The sequence below is a fragment of the Natator depressus genome, chromosome 7 (genome assembly GCF_965152275.1).
Source record: "Natator depressus isolate rNatDep1 chromosome 7, rNatDep2.hap1, whole genome shotgun sequence".
In the NCBI taxonomy this organism is placed as follows: domain Eukaryota; kingdom Metazoa; phylum Chordata; order Testudines; family Cheloniidae; genus Natator; species Natator depressus.
The window spans coordinates 49460850-49476858 of NC_134240.1; the positions used below are offsets into that span (position 1 = coordinate 49460850).

A 16009-nucleotide genomic window follows, 5' to 3' on the forward strand; every position below is an offset into this window, starting at 1 on the left:
TCTCTAATTCTGGCTTTCCTACTCCTTATTAGATCCATAAAGTAGTAGAGCATTTCATTACGGGCTGGAGAGCGACAGGCAATGCGAGTGAACGCTACCGTTCACAGCTCCCTCCGGTGCCGTTCCAACATGCTGCATCTCGCACATGCCCTGCCATGTGTACCGCTGTGCCCAAGCCCCTGGGGCCCCACCTCAGTGCCTAACGCCATCCCTGCTCTCCAGGGGTGTTAATGCGGCACATCCACATAACCCCCATGGAGTGGGGAAGGGAGAAGAGAATCTCCCCCCCATGACATGGGGCTCCAGCGCCTTCCACATGCAGGCAGCTCAGGACTCTGCTACCTTGCTCTTCTCTTCACTGCTGAGGGTGGACAGGTGCATGCAAGGGAGGCCCTGATTCCCCAGCAAAGATGGGAAAGGTCCATGGGATGCTGAATGTAGCAGGCAGAAGAAGCCAGGATGGCGTCCTGTACCTACGGAGCAGGAAGCTCCTGAGAGGGCCTGGGGCAGGCTGAGATGAATGGGGTGGGTTGGGGAGGAGAAAAGCAACTGGCCCAGGCTGAGGGGGCCCATCCCGGGTCCTGCTTTTGTTGGTGCATTGGCTGCCAACATGGCCAGCACCAGGGAATTTGAGGGCTGGACACCTGAGTCTTTATGGCTTGTGCTAGAGCCAGACTCTATAACAGCCCCACTTCCTGCATGATGTGTAACCTCCCCTCCCCATTCATCGGCCAGTGAAATCCACTGTCCCTTCCTGGGGAAGCTAGCTGAGGGTATAGGCAGGGGCTGGGCAGTCTGGGCAGATCACAAGGTGCCAGGCTGGCAGCCTTCCAGGGGACCCAGCCCCACATCCTGGGCAGGGCACAGGGTGAGTGCCTCCTGCTTCTGGTGTGGGTCAGGGTCCCTGTATACCACAGCTTCCTCTCAGTGCTGAGCACAGCCTGCCCCATGGCAGCTCCCTCCAGCAGGAGAGGGCAGGGCAGGATGCATGTGAATCCCAGGCCTTGAAACTGCGCTGGGGCTCATCCTGCTGATTCTGAACCTATCTGTGAGGTGCAGCTCCCTGCCAGCCTGGCACAATGTGTCCTTTGCCCTCCTGCCCAGGAGCTGTCAGCACCCATCCCCCAACCAGTCAACCCCTGGCCTCCCTGCTTTTCCATTGCATGCTGTCTGTGCCCCAGCACCCACTAAGAACGGGGCACTGAGACTGAGTTTAAACTGTTGTTTAATGGGTGCGAATCTGGTACTTGTTAGTCACTGATAAAGCAAAGGAAAAGGAAAGCTCCTCCTGCACAGTTCTGCCAGTGCCCCTCACTCCTGCCCTGCAGCCCCCTGCTTGCCCAGCCCTGGGCTCGCCCCTGAGCTCTGCTGATGCTCCTCATTCCCGACCAGCAGCTTCCCTGTTATCTCAGGCCTGGGGTCCCGGGTATACACCTTGCCAACTGACCCTTGGTTTGGGATGTGCCGAGACAGAGCAGTGAGATCTCCCTGAGCCCCTTCACTCCCCAGGACAGGAGTGAGTGAGGTCATGGCCCATGCCTCCCCCACCCAGCACCACATTCCTCCCTGCGGCCTGTCACGGACTCACAGGACTCGTGCTCTCTCCTGGTCCCATAATGTCCCTGGAAGGAACCCCCTTCAATGCGACAGCCCTTCTCAGGGGACCATTCTCTCTTGGGGGTTAAGCCGTAGGCCCCTCTGCCTCTTGGTAACACACCTCTCTGAGCCCTCAGCACGCCTGTCTCTCGCCATGGGCCCCTCAGGGAGTCCACTCGCTCTGGACCTCCAGGGCCTCAACGCCCAGAAGGAATAATGAAACCCTGTTCTCTAGACTGGAGTGACTCTCGTCCAGTGTAAAAACAGGATGATTTATGAGTATCTGAACCCAGCACAGGAAACTCTCCAGGCCCTCAGACCTAGCATCCCTCAGCACCGTACATCTAGGTCTGTCCCGCATCCAGGTGGGCTCTGGATGCTCTCTCTCTGTCCAGTCCAGCGGCCTCCTCCTTCCAGCCAATCATCCAATATCATCTCCCCCAACAGCTGTCCCCTGTCCTTTGTCTTCCCTCCCAAGTAAACAGGTCACTGGGGCTCTCGCTCTTCCATCCTTTGTTCCCCTCTGATGGAATTGATTGGTCAGGGCACCAGCATCCTCTCTCCTCAGCCCTTTGTCCCCCCACTGGCCAGAACCAGCTGGCTGCCAAGCTGGGGTGGGCCTCTTAGTCATTAGTTGTTAGGGTTCCCCATCTCCAGGCCATTGTCTGGGGGTCCCAGCTGCTAGGTGAGGTCCTCTGCAACAACAAACCCTCTCCTACCATCTTGTTAAACATACAGCACACAGGGAAACTGAGGTATGCACATACCATTCATGTAAAACACTATAAAAATCCCAACCTTGTCACAGGGCCATGTGGGGAGTGGGGTGTAAGCACCTCTGCCCTAGTGTGAACGTCAATCTCATGGCCTCTGCCCACCAAACCCAGGCGGGATCACGGAGTTCCAGCCAGCCGCTCCCAGGTCAGACAGCCATGACCCTGTGATGTCCGAGGGCCTCCAATATCCTGGCAGAGTGCAGTGGGATCCACCCACGGTGAGTGGGATCCCTCTGGATGCCCCGACCCCCCAGTCTATAATGCCCAGCAGTAGTCACTGCTCCAGGGGTGCCGTGATTCCTCTTGACCAGCCCTGCCTGGGGAGCACCTGAATGGCAGGATGGGGTAGGGGCGTTTGCTAGCCAGGGGCTGTCACAGGTTGAGTGGGGGAGCCAGAACTGGCAGCATTTTGTGGTGTTTGCCAGGCGCCCAGAGCAGATGAGTCACATTGGTGACAAAGACCCTGTCAGCATCTTAGCCCAGCTTTCGAGGGCTGGCACCTTGGTAGAATGCAGCAGCACGGAGCCAGCGTTATCAACGCGTACAGCGATGGCAGAGCAGCATCTATTGAGTGCTTGCCTTAAGCACAGGGGGACCATAGCATCCTGAACAGAGCAATGCCAAAGCCTGGGCAGGGATCTGGCCTGCAGCTTCTGTCAAGTCTAGCCCAGAGCTCTGCTCCGTGCATGCCCCTCTGCACTCCAGCATTGGGTATGGGATGGGGCTAGGGGAAGACAAGAGGTTTCTCCAGATCCTCTGCCTGTTTTTATTCTAGTGGGAATGAAGGTGTGTTCTTTCATCAGCTGAATTAACCTTCCCAGTCTGCAGCCACACCTGGGCTGCTGGGGAAATGGACTGATTAAAAGCAGCAGCATATCTGGGGCACCGTCTATGCTCGTCTCCCCGAGCCCCACTTGAGGACCCATACCTGCGCTAGCTCTGATTGAGCTAGCGTGCTAAAGAGAATGGTGGCGCCGTTGTGGCCCCAGCGCGGGAGAGGCTAGCTTCCCTAGGGCAATCCCATCCGAGAGGCTAAGTGTAGTCGGTTGGCCAGCTTCTTGCGCTGCTGCAGCTACACTCTGTTTTTAGCACCCGAGCTCCAGCAGAGTCAATGTAGGTCCATCTCCTTGAGCTGGGAATTTATTTATTTGGCGTATGCAATCCAGTCAAGCCAAGCCACAGCATTCTTATCAACAGTGTTCAAGGCACAAAGACCTCCAGGAAGTTGAGTCATTTTGCAGCTCTCAGCACTGGGAATTACGCCCCCAGCTCCAAGCATAGACGAGCCCTGACTCCAGGTGCAGAAAGGATGAAGGCTAAACTGGGAGTTTAAAATGTCTTTGCATCATCCCAGGTGTGGCTGTAACAGAGGGGAGGAAACTGGGTTCACACTGATGAACAGGGGCCAGATCCCTGGCAGGTGTAAATCAGCATCACCCCAGGGCAGCTGATGGACCACATTCCCCATGGGTGTAAATCAGCATCATCCAGCCAGTGGGGTGCCATCTCCCCAGACTCCCACAGACAGGCTACCTCTCCCTGCTCTGGGTGCAGGATCCCATGTGGGGGTCACCCCAGGGCAGTGTGCAGGGTCTCCCCCTCCTGCTCTGGGCTGTAGCGATGCTGCACATGCACCCAACTCCTCCAGTGCCCCTTTCTGCTGCCCTGTGGCATTAATAAGAATGATCCTTAGCACCGGATCCCCAGCTAATGAACCCTCCCACAGGCCTGATCCCCATTTGCATTGCAAACCCCTCATTCCTGCTGTCTACTTCCCTGCATCTGGGCTCCTCCCGTCACTGGGCTCTGTGTTGGCATATTGCTAACCCTCCCCCCATTCCTATGCATTTGCTGCCAGCTGAATCCATGTTGCTGTTTCCTGCCAGCGATTTGAACCCTGGCTTTGGTGGCAGTTTCCCTGTCCTCACTGGGGCCTGCAGCTCCTCTTGACTCCGCATCAGCTGTTGAGGGGCCAGGACAGAGGCTGTGTTTGGCACAGTATTTCCTGCACAGACAGCAGCTGTTTTAAGAGGAAGATGGGGGGTGGGGCGGAAGCTCCCCACAGTGTTAATGGTTCATCAGCAGGCTTTGAACCCAGGATCTTGAACATCACAGTACAGGGCACCCCTGCATCAGCTAAAGAAGTGGCTCCATTAGTCAGGTGCGCTAGTAGGTTGTTAGCAAGACCCTTCAGTAGCAAGACCTTCCTCTCATTAGCAATTTAGGGGTTGAAATGCCATCCAGGTTGAGAACCCCAGAGCTTGTGGACCAGTGGCCAGAGGGAAGCATGGCGTGCACCCCATGAGCACAGCACACTTTGCAGGAGGGGTGACCTCCCTTGTTTGGATTGGGCAGGGTTAGCTAGGCCCAGGACTTCTTGGGCAGGCATGTTGGGAAATTGTTGCCACGGACACTGCTGGGGAAGAAGGAGCAAGGAGGGGATTGGAGGAAGTGGGCTGGTGATTTGGGCCCAATGTGGGGGGCCGGAGGAGGCAGAGACCCTCCCCTCAGGTCAGGGCAGGGGCTAGTTCCTGCAGACCAGACCTTCACCCCTGGTCCTGTGTGGGGAGGGGTACCAAAAGGCCTGTGATATGTTTAGGGAGCATTGGGGGCTTACCCTGGTGTCCTAGAGCCAGGCTCCTGTTCTGTGAGCCAGGGGGCTGTTCCCCTCCACCACAGAGTCCAAGGGGCTCTAAGGCTGAATGTGTCCATGAGGTGCCAGGTACACATGGGAGCTGCTGACAGTGCAGGCTACTGACTCGCTTGGGCGTGGGATGCTGGGATGGATCCGGCTGTTGCTCAGGAAAGTGTGTCAGCCTCATGCCTGTGAGTAGTAGCTACTGATGCTTTCCTGGAATAGGATTAGCATCAATGTAGCCAGTGCCAAGTAATTAGTGCTAACGAGCTGTCAGATGGGAAGCTCTGGTCACTGAATTGCCCAATAGCGATTAGGAAGGGATCTTCCCAGATCCTAGCCAGCAGCATCGTTCTCGTTGTGCAGCACAGAGGCGCTGACTCTGGGGATGCTCTGGGGCTGAAGCACCCATGAAAAATAATAGGGGGTGCTCAGCACCCACCAGCCGCAGTGGTTCTGGGCCAGGGCTGGCTGCCGATCAGCTATTCAGCAGGCCCCCAGGGTGGCCAGCAGATCAGCAAGCAGCTGATGGGAGGCATTGGGGTGGGGGCTCAGGGGAGCGGGGTCGGGAAGAGGCGGAGTGACAGTGGGGCCTCAGGGAAGGGGGTGGAGCAGGGGTGGGAAGAGGCAGGGTGAGGGCAGGGCCTCAGGGGAGGAGGCGGAGCAGGGCTGGGGCCTCATGGTGGAGCAGAGGTCGAGTACCTGTTGTGGGGGTGGGGGGGAGTCAGCGCCTATGGTGCAGAGTGTTGTGGTTGGCACTGCATTTGCAATCTGGTGGGGCCCTGACACCCTGCAGCTTGTCCTGGCTCCCTTCGCAATCTTAACATTCTCCTAAATTGCCTGTTTCCAGTGTTACATGGCGTGGATCCCATGCTGAGGTGGGGCGAGCATCCTGTTAGGTGGGCACCGCGGGAGTCCAGGAGTGGAAAATACTGAGAAGCAAGAGCTTGGCCACTGTTCCTGAGAATACTGCAGTGTGGCCTAACAGCTGAGTGCTTCCTGGAGTGGGGCACAGCAGGGTCTGGCAGTTGAGTGCCACAGCGGGGCTGGCTTCAGAACATAGGTGCAATGCCCCCAAATCCCTCATCAATGCTCAGCCCCTTCATGGCAGAGAAGTTCTGGCCCTTCTGCAGCACATGAAAGCAAGGTGCCCAGGCATGGACTCAGTGCTCTGGGGAAAAGGCTTGCCACAGGGCGACCTGGGGAGTCTGCAGCCCTGGGAGGCCACAGAATCCATCCCTTTGCTGCAGAGTCGTGGCCCGGAATCACAGATTTCTTTGGAAAAGGATGATTCTGGCTCTCAAGCCTTTGAAATGTGCCCACCCGAGCATCACTGACATAGTGGCGGGTGCCTGAATCTGCAGCCAGCCCTTGCCAATCACTTGGAGGTATGAATGGTTCAGCTCAGTCTAATGACAGTGATTTAAAATTCAATACAAGGTTATTGAGCAGAGTCACTCACCTCCCATGTGCTCCTCCTGTGTCCTTTCCCACCCTGTCCCCCACCCCTCCTGGCTGCCTACAGCCCCAGCTAGCCTGTACCAAGCTGCCCAACCCTCCATTTCCCTGCCATCCAGTGGAAGCAAACCAAGCATTGCACTGGAAATGCGGGTTGTCACGGACTCACAGGTTGTGCCCACTCTTGGCCTGTACAGTCCCTGGGGGGAACCCCCTTCAGTGAGACAGCCCTTCTCAGGGGTCCACTCTCTCCCCCAGGGGTTAAGCCCCTCCACCTCCTGGAACCACACCTCTCTGAGCCTTAGCACACCTGTCTCTCACCATGGGCCCCCTCAGGGAGTCAACTCCCAGAGGGAATAATACAACCCTGTACTCTAGACCGGAGCAACTCTCAGCTAATGTGAAACAGGAGTGTTTATTGAATGTCTGAACACAGCACAGGAAACTCTCAGGGCCCCAAGACCTGGCCTCCCTCAGCACAGTACATCTAAGTCTCCCCTGCATTCAGGTGGGCTCTGCCTGCTCTCTCTCTCCAGTCCCAAGGCACCACCCCTCCCTGCCTTCCAGCTGGGCATATGATATCACCTCCCCCAAGCCCCGCCTCTGTCCATTGTCTTCTATCCAAGTAAACAGGGTTGCCTGGGCCTCCTCTCCTCTCAGCGGTCCTTTGTACCCCTCTGGCTGGAACAGCTGGTCAGGTCATCGGGGTCCTCTCTTCACAGCCCATTGTCCTCCCACTGGCAGAACCAGCTGTGACTCCTGAGTTGTGCCTCCTGGTCACCAGTCACTGGGGTATCCATTCTCCCGGCCTTTGGCTGGGGTTCCAAGTTCTGTTGCTGGTCCTCTGTAACAACAAACTCCCTCTCCCATCCCCTCGTTAAACCAATAACACCCAGGGAAACTGAGTCCCACCACCCTCTGCATGCAAACCATTGGAAAAACCAAGAAAACCCCCCACTTTGTCACAGCAGGAACAGAGAGGAACCAAAGGGGCTCGAATATCCCAGAGAGGAAGCTGTGGCTGGTTCACATGGCTGCACCTTCCATTCAGCCCCAGCTTCCTTGCTCTGCATTGGTCAGATCTTCCCCTTGATTCCCCACTGGCCCCAGAGAGCGGGGGCCTTGCTGGGGAGCCTGGATCCTGCCCTAGCTGGATCCTGCCCTAGATCCTTCAAGGGGCTGGAATTGCTGTTGAATCCCCTAGTAGGGTGGGTTGTGCCCTGGGGGTCTGGGCAAGCCAGGCTAGCTACCCCAGTGCCGCCTGGGGTCCCCCACCTCAAGGGCTGAGAGGGGGCCACTGCGCATGCCCTCCCAGCCAGCTGCCTGTGGGGTGGCGAGGTGGGCACCTGCAAAACCAGACAAGCTCCTAGCGCCCCTGAGTTCCCCTGGATCCATGGCAGGGCTGGGACAGGTGAGGAGCGTTGGTCCAGCCTTGAGCCCTGCAAACCCCTCCCCATCCCCGCTGGGCCTGCTGCAGCCCAGCTCGGCCCTCTGAGCAGGAGTGGAGGGGCTCTGGCCTCTCTCTGCTGCTGCTCTTTCCCAGCCCGAGACGCTGAGGTGCAGCCAGTGCAGGCACAAAGCTCCGTCCCGTGGGAGAGGGGGCTGCCTGGCACTGCCCGGATACTGCAGAGAGGCCCACATGGGGAACTGGAGCTTCCCTGCCAGCCCTCCTCTCTGCCCTTCCTTTCCATCCCTCCCTGTCCAGCAGCCCTCATCTTCCCTGCCTTCCTCCCTTTCCTGTACCGCTGTGGGGAGTCACAGCTCCTTGGGCCAGTCATGCATGTGCCCATGCATGTGCCCTCCCCTGCAGTCTTGCTGGCTTCCCCCCATGGCTTTGAGTCTCTGGGGGCCCGGTGGCCCACAACTCTGCTCCCCCCACAATGTCTAGGGATGAGACCCAGCTGCACTGTATCTGCAGCAGGCTGGCTGGCTAGGCCCCTCATGCTTTGAGTCAGCCCCTGGCTCTCAGCACAGACAGGGACCAGTGCCACACCCTGTCCCGCCTCATTCCCCATGGGGCCTGCCTCTGGCTGGAGGAAGTTGGGGGAATCTGTCTCGCAGCGCCCTGTGGTGCCCGAGTGCCCTTGGTGCTACTCCCTGCACCACCCAGATGCCCCAGCTGGGCACTGAGACACTTGCACTGCCCCACTCAGCTCAGGGCTCTGGGCAGTGGCAGCTGAGAGGCGTGAGGCTTCCAGGCAGCAGGGATCTGTGCCTGGGGCCCTCCATGGGCAGGGTGGGGCGCAATGGACTTGGAGACTACCTTGCACATTATGACCAGGGCTCTCTGCCACCCGGCCCATCCTGCTGCAGGGAAAGGCCCTCCTTGAGCCCTGACCCAGGCACCTCTCTGCCTGGCCACTTCTCCATGCCCTGCCTTCCCAGGGCAGTAAGGAGGCTGCTTTAACCATGACGCCCTCCTCCCTTGCCCCAGCACCAGGCAGCCCAGGTGCCCTGCTGTAGCACTGGGCAACCACTGGCTTGGCCTCGGGAGTGGGTGGTGCTGATCTGGGCCAACTGCCTCACCAGTGCCTGCGGCCATGCCTCTATACCATGCAGCCTGGCTGGGCTGTGGGGAGCCCCCTAGTGGTGACACAAGGCAGCACAGGCTGGGGACCAGAGCCCTTGGCAGAACCACAGGGTCTGTCTGTGTCCAGCAGCCTCTGTAGTGAATCCCGCAGCCCAGAGACCACCCCCTCCCCTGCTAATAGGGCGTCTCAGACCCTCCTCCTGCCCCTCCTCTGCCAACAGAGAATCTCAGACACCCCACCACCACCGTTACCCCTTTTAACAGGGTGTTTCAGACTGGCCTTGCCCCTTTCTCATGGACTTGCCTTTATCCTGCTTGTACAATTCCCATTGCCATAGCAACAGGCTCAGTGCCTGGTACCCAGAGCAGCGAGCTCTGCACTCCCCCCATGCCTCCAGCTAACAGGTGTAGAGACCCCAGCCCAGCTCCTCTGCTCCTCCCAGTTCCTCAGCCCGCTGTGTGCAGGAGAGAGGGAAGCAAGAGCACAAGGGGCCACCCCCGCCCTTGATTTGGGGGCTGTGCCCAGTGAGAGTCCCTGCCCCAAGGGCACTGAGACTGTGCAGGGTTTGGGGTGGGTGCTGCCCCTGGGCTTTGTGCATGCAGTGCTCGGGGGCTCTAGGGTTCCGCATGGCCGTCCCCAGGGCAGGGTTTGGGCATGCTGCCTCTCGGGCTCACACTGGGCATTGCCATTCCCAGACCAGGGCAGGGCTTGAGCATGCTGCCTCTGGGTCTGGCTGGGCAGGGCCATTGCCAGGGCAGGGCTCAGGCATGCTGCCCCTGGGGCTCGTACTGGGCAGGGCCATCGCCAGTGCAGGGCTGGGCTCCGGCACGCCGCCAGTCGCAGCAACTGGGGCAGTGCGGCTCTGCAGGGCAGAATGCCACGTAACCCTGGGCATATGATCCTGCCATGCTGTGGGCCGTCGTGGCGGCTCTGCATGTAGGGCTCTGCAGGGTGGAACTGCAGTGCGTTGAGGGGCAACGGAGAGCCGGGGTGGTGGTGTCAGCACTGATCCCATTGCACCGCACCGTGCTGGGGGAAGCTGTGCTGCAGGGAGGGGGTGGGTGGCTCTGCTGGGTCGACTCTCCCCTCAGGTGGGGCTGACCCCATTGTTGGGCAGCAGGGGGTTGCTGTTTTCTGGAGCTGTGGCATCCAGGCCACATTCACTCTGGGTGACGGCATGAATCCTGAATTCCGTCTGCCCATTGGATACTGGCTCCTCTGCCCTTCCTGGCCTGAGCTGCTGTGCTGTATGGCTGTTGACAGTGGGGTGTCCCGCCCCAGCAGTGGCCACATTTCTGCAGCAGGCAAAGTGGTTCTTGTACAGAGATGCTCACTCCAGCCCCCTTGCTGATCTGCTGGGCTTCGCTGTTGGCTTCAATAGAAGCAGGAGGCAGCCCAAGCCTGGGGCCCCATCCCCCTTCTCGTTCTGGTGGTGTGAAGTAGACTATAGACTGGGGGCAGGGGAAGGGGATCAGGTTGACCATTGCTGGAGGCAGCCCTGGGGCAGCTGCAGTCCAGCAGTAACTGCAGCAACCCCCAACTTGTGCTTCAGGCCCACAGGGCAAGGGCCACCTGCCACCAATGCATCCAGGGCTCTGGGCCCCCTCAGGAGCAGGGCCCCCTCCTGGGGGGGGGGGGAATCACTGTGCCAGGAGCCTTAGCCCCAGTCAGCCTGCAGGGCCGTCCCTGCCCTCTTTCCTCCTCCACCACCCCCGCCTCCGGAGACCCATGGTGCCTAAAATCCCAGTGTGCTGGTCACTTCCCTGGAGTGTAATCCCCGCCCTGTGTGCCAGCTCTGGGTTCCCGATGCAGCCTGAGAACCGCTAATGGAACAGCCGCCTCACCCAGTGCAGGCCTCTCTGCCCATCCCTGAGCCAGTGCACACCTAGGGTGACCAGATGTACCGATTTTATAGGGACAGTCCTGATTTTGGGGTCTTTTTCTTATATAGGCTCCTATTACCCCCCACCCCCTGTCCCGATTTTTCACATTTGCTGTCTAGTCACCCTACATGCACCATACAGCACCCAGCGCCCGTTCCAGGGGCTCAGGAATCCAGGCCTGTCTTCCCCACCCTCTGAGGGGTGCCCCCCTGGGGGCAATCCAGGGGCTCAGGCATCCAAGTCCTGTTTGTATTATCCATATTTTAAATGACTAGTTGCTGGAGCTGGACAGTCAGAGGGAAACCATGGCCTGGATTTCAGATTCCTGCTGGACTGCAGCCCCACTTCTGAGTTCTCTATGTAGCTCTCTGTCCCTTGCCCTGCCTGCCCTATGGTGGGTCTGGGGGCTGGTCCCTCTGTCCACAGGCACCGACTCCGTGGGTGCTCCGGGTCTCCGGGGCTGGAGCACCCACGGGGAAAAACCCACTGGCAGCTCTCCGCCCCAGCTCACCTCCGCCTCCTCCCCTGTATGTGCCATCCCTACTTCTCCTCCCAGTGCTTGCCGCCACAAAACAGCTGTTTTGCAGTGTAACAAGCCCCGGGAGGGAGGGGGAGGAGCAGGAACGCCGCATGCTCAGTGGAGGAGGCGGGGAAGAGGTGGGGCCGGGGCAGGGATTTGGGGAAGGAGTCCAATAGGGGTAGGGAGGGGGCGGGGTTGGGGCAGGGACTTTGGGGAAGGGGTTGGAATGGGGCGGGGTGGGGCAGGGGTGGAGTCGGGGCGGGGTCGGGGGGGGCAGGGGTGTGAGCGCCTACTGGCGCCAGGAGAAGTTGGCACCTATGCCTCTCTCTGCAACCTTAGCATGTCACTTGGATTGGGAGCACTGCAGGGCCAGGCTGGGTCTCCTGGTGTCTGTGCAGAACCTGGCACTGTGGGGCCCGTATCCTGGCAGGGCTCTGGGCACTCCTGCAATGTGCATGTGACACAGCAAGAGCTGTAGCCAGTGCCTGCATCCCAATCCCCCTGCAGCTCTGATCCCAGCCCCCAGCAGCTCCTGGGCCCTCTGCGACACAGCCCTGCCATGGGGCACAGCAGCGCTGCCCTGCCGTGGGGCACAACGACACAGCCCAGCAGCAGGGCACTGTGCTATGCTTTCACCCTATGGACCAGAAGGAGTGATCTGAAGGTCCAAAGGCTGTGGAGCTCCTGGGGAGAAGCCCCAATTTGGATACCTTTCAATCCTGCCCCTTCTGGGCCTTCCCTCCTTGTCTGTCCCTCGTTAGCCAGGGTGCTGCTGGTTTTAGTCCCACGTTCTCCCCAGGGCGCTCAGGGAACAGCGCAGGCCCAGCATTGTGGAAGGATGCCCACTGCATGCTGAGTTACCTGCACAGACTCCTGTGTGGGGCTGTTGGCGCACGGTGAGCAGGGACACATGGCCAGCTGCTCCTTCAGCTGCAATTCCAGAGTGGCTGTGGTCACCATAGCCCTTAGAATAGAGCATGGGGTGCATAAGCCTTTTGAGGTCCACGTGGGTGACGCATCCCCCTCTGTGCCTCAACCCCAGAGGATATGAGTTGGGTACAGCCCCCGTCTCTTCAGCTCCAGCTGGGAGCTCCGGAGAACCCTGGTTCGATCCCCCAAGGTGGAGCCCATCATGTAAGTGTGGACTTGGCCCTGGTTTGAACCCCAGCCCCTGAAACGGTGCAGGGCCCCCCGGTGGCAAGGTCTGTTACAGCCAAAGCCATGGGTGGTGCCCTGGCCCATCAGTGCCCCCAGGTGATTGAACTGGGGCCCTCCAGAGAAGGGAGCTGGGGCCTGACAGAATCCTGGCCTCATGGACCAGGCCCAGAGGGGGACCCTATAACACTGATGGGGGATGCACAGCTGTGACCATGCACCTAGACACAGCATAGCTGCCCTTCTGGTCACCCTGGTAACTGTTCCCTGTGAGAACTTGCTGGTCTGGGTGGGAGGGATCTCGCTGGTGCATGGGGGCTGGAGAATCTCGCTGGGGCAGGGCATGTCTCGCTGGTGCCTGGGGGCTGGAGGATCTCGCTGTGGGTCTGCGGGGGCATGCTGCTTATCCCAATGGGAGGATATAAAGCTTGTTCAAATGACTGAATGGCATCACCTGCTGGGAGCTGGCAGGGCCTGGTGGGGTTCACGCAGCACAGCCTCCATCTATAGCCCCTCTCCCTACCCAGCACCCCTCTCTGCTGCAGGATTTAGGGGGGGATCTGGGACTCTACTAGAGAAATGCTGCATGTGGGGTGTGGCCAGCAGCAGTTAGAGGTGGCACAAATGCTGCCCAGTTGCTTCAATGGGATTCCCTCAGGCCCTGTCTGGGTAGCGCCAGCCAGGATCAGTGATGGGAGGGCCGGCAGGGCCAAGAAATGGGGCTGGAGGGTGCTGAATCCACTAGGCTGGGGCCCCTTGACAGCACTGGTAGTGGGGCCTAGCATGCTCAGGAGGCCAAAATTCTAATCCAAGGCAGCTGGGGGATGGAGGGTGAGGGACACAGGGGGCAGAGAAGCCACAGAGCATGGGGCAGGGGGCACTTCGGGGGTGTGGTACAGGGTGGGAAGCTGAAAGGCTGGAGTGGGGGGGAGCAGCGCTGTGCCTAAAGGGTGCCATAGAAGCTCGTGTGACCAACGCCTAGAGAGCAGAGGCTCATGGTGCTGGTTCTGCCTGGGACACGAGTCCCAGGGCTGAGAATGGAACTACAGCCGCTGCCCCAAAACTGCGTTAATGCCCACTCACAGGGGGGTGGCAGTGCACGGTGCCCTTTCGGGGCGTTGAGTGCAGCCAGCCGCAAAACCGGCTCCAGGCCAGCCCAGCCCTCACTCAGCAGCACTTGCTCCACTTCCGGCCCTGAGGAAGCAGCTTTCAGAACAATCTTACTGTGCATATGGATTTTAGAGTGCTGGGAAAGATCAGTCGTTAATGAAAAAGCTTTGATCCCAAGTGAAAGAAGCCCTGTGACACTGCCCCCACCCCGATGGAATTGGCACAGCTGACAAGCTCAGAAATCTGCAGAGGGCAGGACTTGAACTTCCTGCCAACATGTAGCTGTCTCCTGTTGCTGTGAGCTGCTCTGTGACTCTAGGGCAGCTGTGTCTTTTGCCCCCTGCCGACCAGGAGTCCTGCGGACCGCACTCCAACCACTCTCCTTGGCTTGTTCCCCAGACATGAGCTGCCTGGGGGATCTAACTCTCACTCCACCGCACATTGGAAATGTTGCTTTCCCAAGGAGGTGCCAGACACCAGCTGTGATCAATGCAGGGCAGGATCAGGGCAATAGTTTGAACCCCAGGTGGGTGCAAAAATTTTTATAAAAACCCTAAACACTTTGCTGTAATGCGATAATTTCAGGTGTGTCTTGGGAACCCCGGGCTCAACTTTAGCCTGGATTTGGACCACCTGCCGTGAGCACTGCTGAGGCATAGCACATTTCTAGGCAATCGGAGTTTGGATATGGATTTCCGAGCACTCAGAAAAATCAGTTGTTATGCAGTAAGTTTAGTCTGAGCCTTAACTGTAATGGTGCTAGCACCAAGAACAGGAAATTGAGTGCACAGTGCTGAGAGAGATCAACAAGGCAGCGAAGTCTGACAAAATGGGAACAAAGAGGATCTCAGCTACCCACTTAGCAACTGGGAAAATGGAACCAAGATTAGGAAAACCATTTCTCAATGTGTTAAGTAGTCACTTCATGGACCAGCTCAGTCTAAAGCGCACAAGGAGAACGACTGATCTCGCTAACACAGAGGAGTTAATTCAAGAAGTGACAGTAGCAGAGCCACTAAGTTACAGTGACCACACAACAGAATTAGGTTTGACACTCTCAGGGGTGGGGAGGACACTAAATGTGACCTTGACACCGAGCTTCAGAAAGGGAAATGTCAATGAAATAAGGAGACTAATGCAAAGGGAGTAAATCCTTAGCGGTGGCATGAATGCTACTTAAAAAACCAGGGATGGAGTCTCAGCAACCATGTGTGTCCCTGAGCATGCCTAGAACCAGGAAGGCAAGGAGTAAAGCAACAGGGCTAAGTGGCAGGTTCATGCAAAACTCCCTCAAAATATGGAAATCTAACTCTCTGCTTCTTTGCCTTCCAGCACCAGACCCGGCAATGCCGTTTGGCTGCGTCACCCTGGGAGACAAGAAAGATTACAACCAGCCATCTGAGGTGACTGACAGATATGACCTGGGACAGGTCATCAAAACGTGAGTATGAACCGGATGCTACCCGCCCTCTCCCCGACACCTCTTGCTGTGCTGTCTCCATTGCTTACACTCTCCCATCCCTTTTGCAGTGTGTAGGAAGTGGGTGGTATTCCTTTATGGCTCACCTAGATTGAGAGACTGGAATAGTAGATCATCTATAACAGTATCACTGGGAAGACAGAAGTGGCAGATTTACTAAGTGTAAAGGGGGCTAAAATGTAGGATCTGCTGCACAGCTTACCAGCCCCTACTAATCTCACAGAGAAAATGTTTGCTGCAATTGTGGATATTCAGCCAACACACACCCCGCCCCCAGCCATCGGTGAGCACCAAGTTTTTCCGCTGTTACAAAAGGAATCAAAAAGAAGCTGAGAAATGTTGTGAATATGTGGCTGGCTCAAGGCTCAGTGTTACCAGGCTTCAGAGAGTTGAAATGATGCATTAAGGGGCCGGTTAGTGTATGGTACACACACTGAAGCAAGCCAAAAACACCGAGTGATACTGGCTTGACCTAAAACGCACACCAGAAATTTCTGTATCTACTGTGTGTAGCTATGATAGATGCCAGGGAGCTGCAACAGCTCCATATGATCCATACAACAAATAAACTGTGGGTCAAGAAGAAAGCACCATGTGAGCAATGCTCAAGGACTGTGTGTCCATGCGACAAACAGCTGCACAATGCAAATGGTAGTTGGGTCAGGGACAAACCCTGGAGAAACTGCAAGAAATTGGGGTGAATGTAGGAAATGTGCTGGGGATTGCAAAAAGCACGCCCCATCCCTCTAAGGGCCATCCCCGAGGAGTTCAGCATTGCAGATGATAACAGGGAGACTGTGGAGAATGCTATATTAAACTTCATTGCACCACGACCCCTTCTGACAACAAAAATTACTGCATGGGT

The 16009-nt window shown here is 57.8% G+C and overlaps 1 protein-coding gene across 4 annotated transcripts in view; it reads left to right on the top strand.

The window, feature by feature from the left end:
• Positions 1-16009, top strand: part of CAMKV (CaM kinase like vesicle associated) — a 52424-nt gene that overhangs the window by 8720 nt on the left and 27695 nt on the right. For all 4 annotated transcript variants that reach the window (XM_074958362.1, XM_074958363.1, XM_074958361.1 and 1 more), the window contains exon 2: positions 14997-15105. In XM_074958362.1, coding sequence (XP_074814463.1) covers positions 15011-15105 — 95 coding nt within the window. In that variant the 5' untranslated portion in view covers positions 14997-15010. The remainder of the gene's footprint in view (positions 1-14996; positions 15106-16009) is intronic.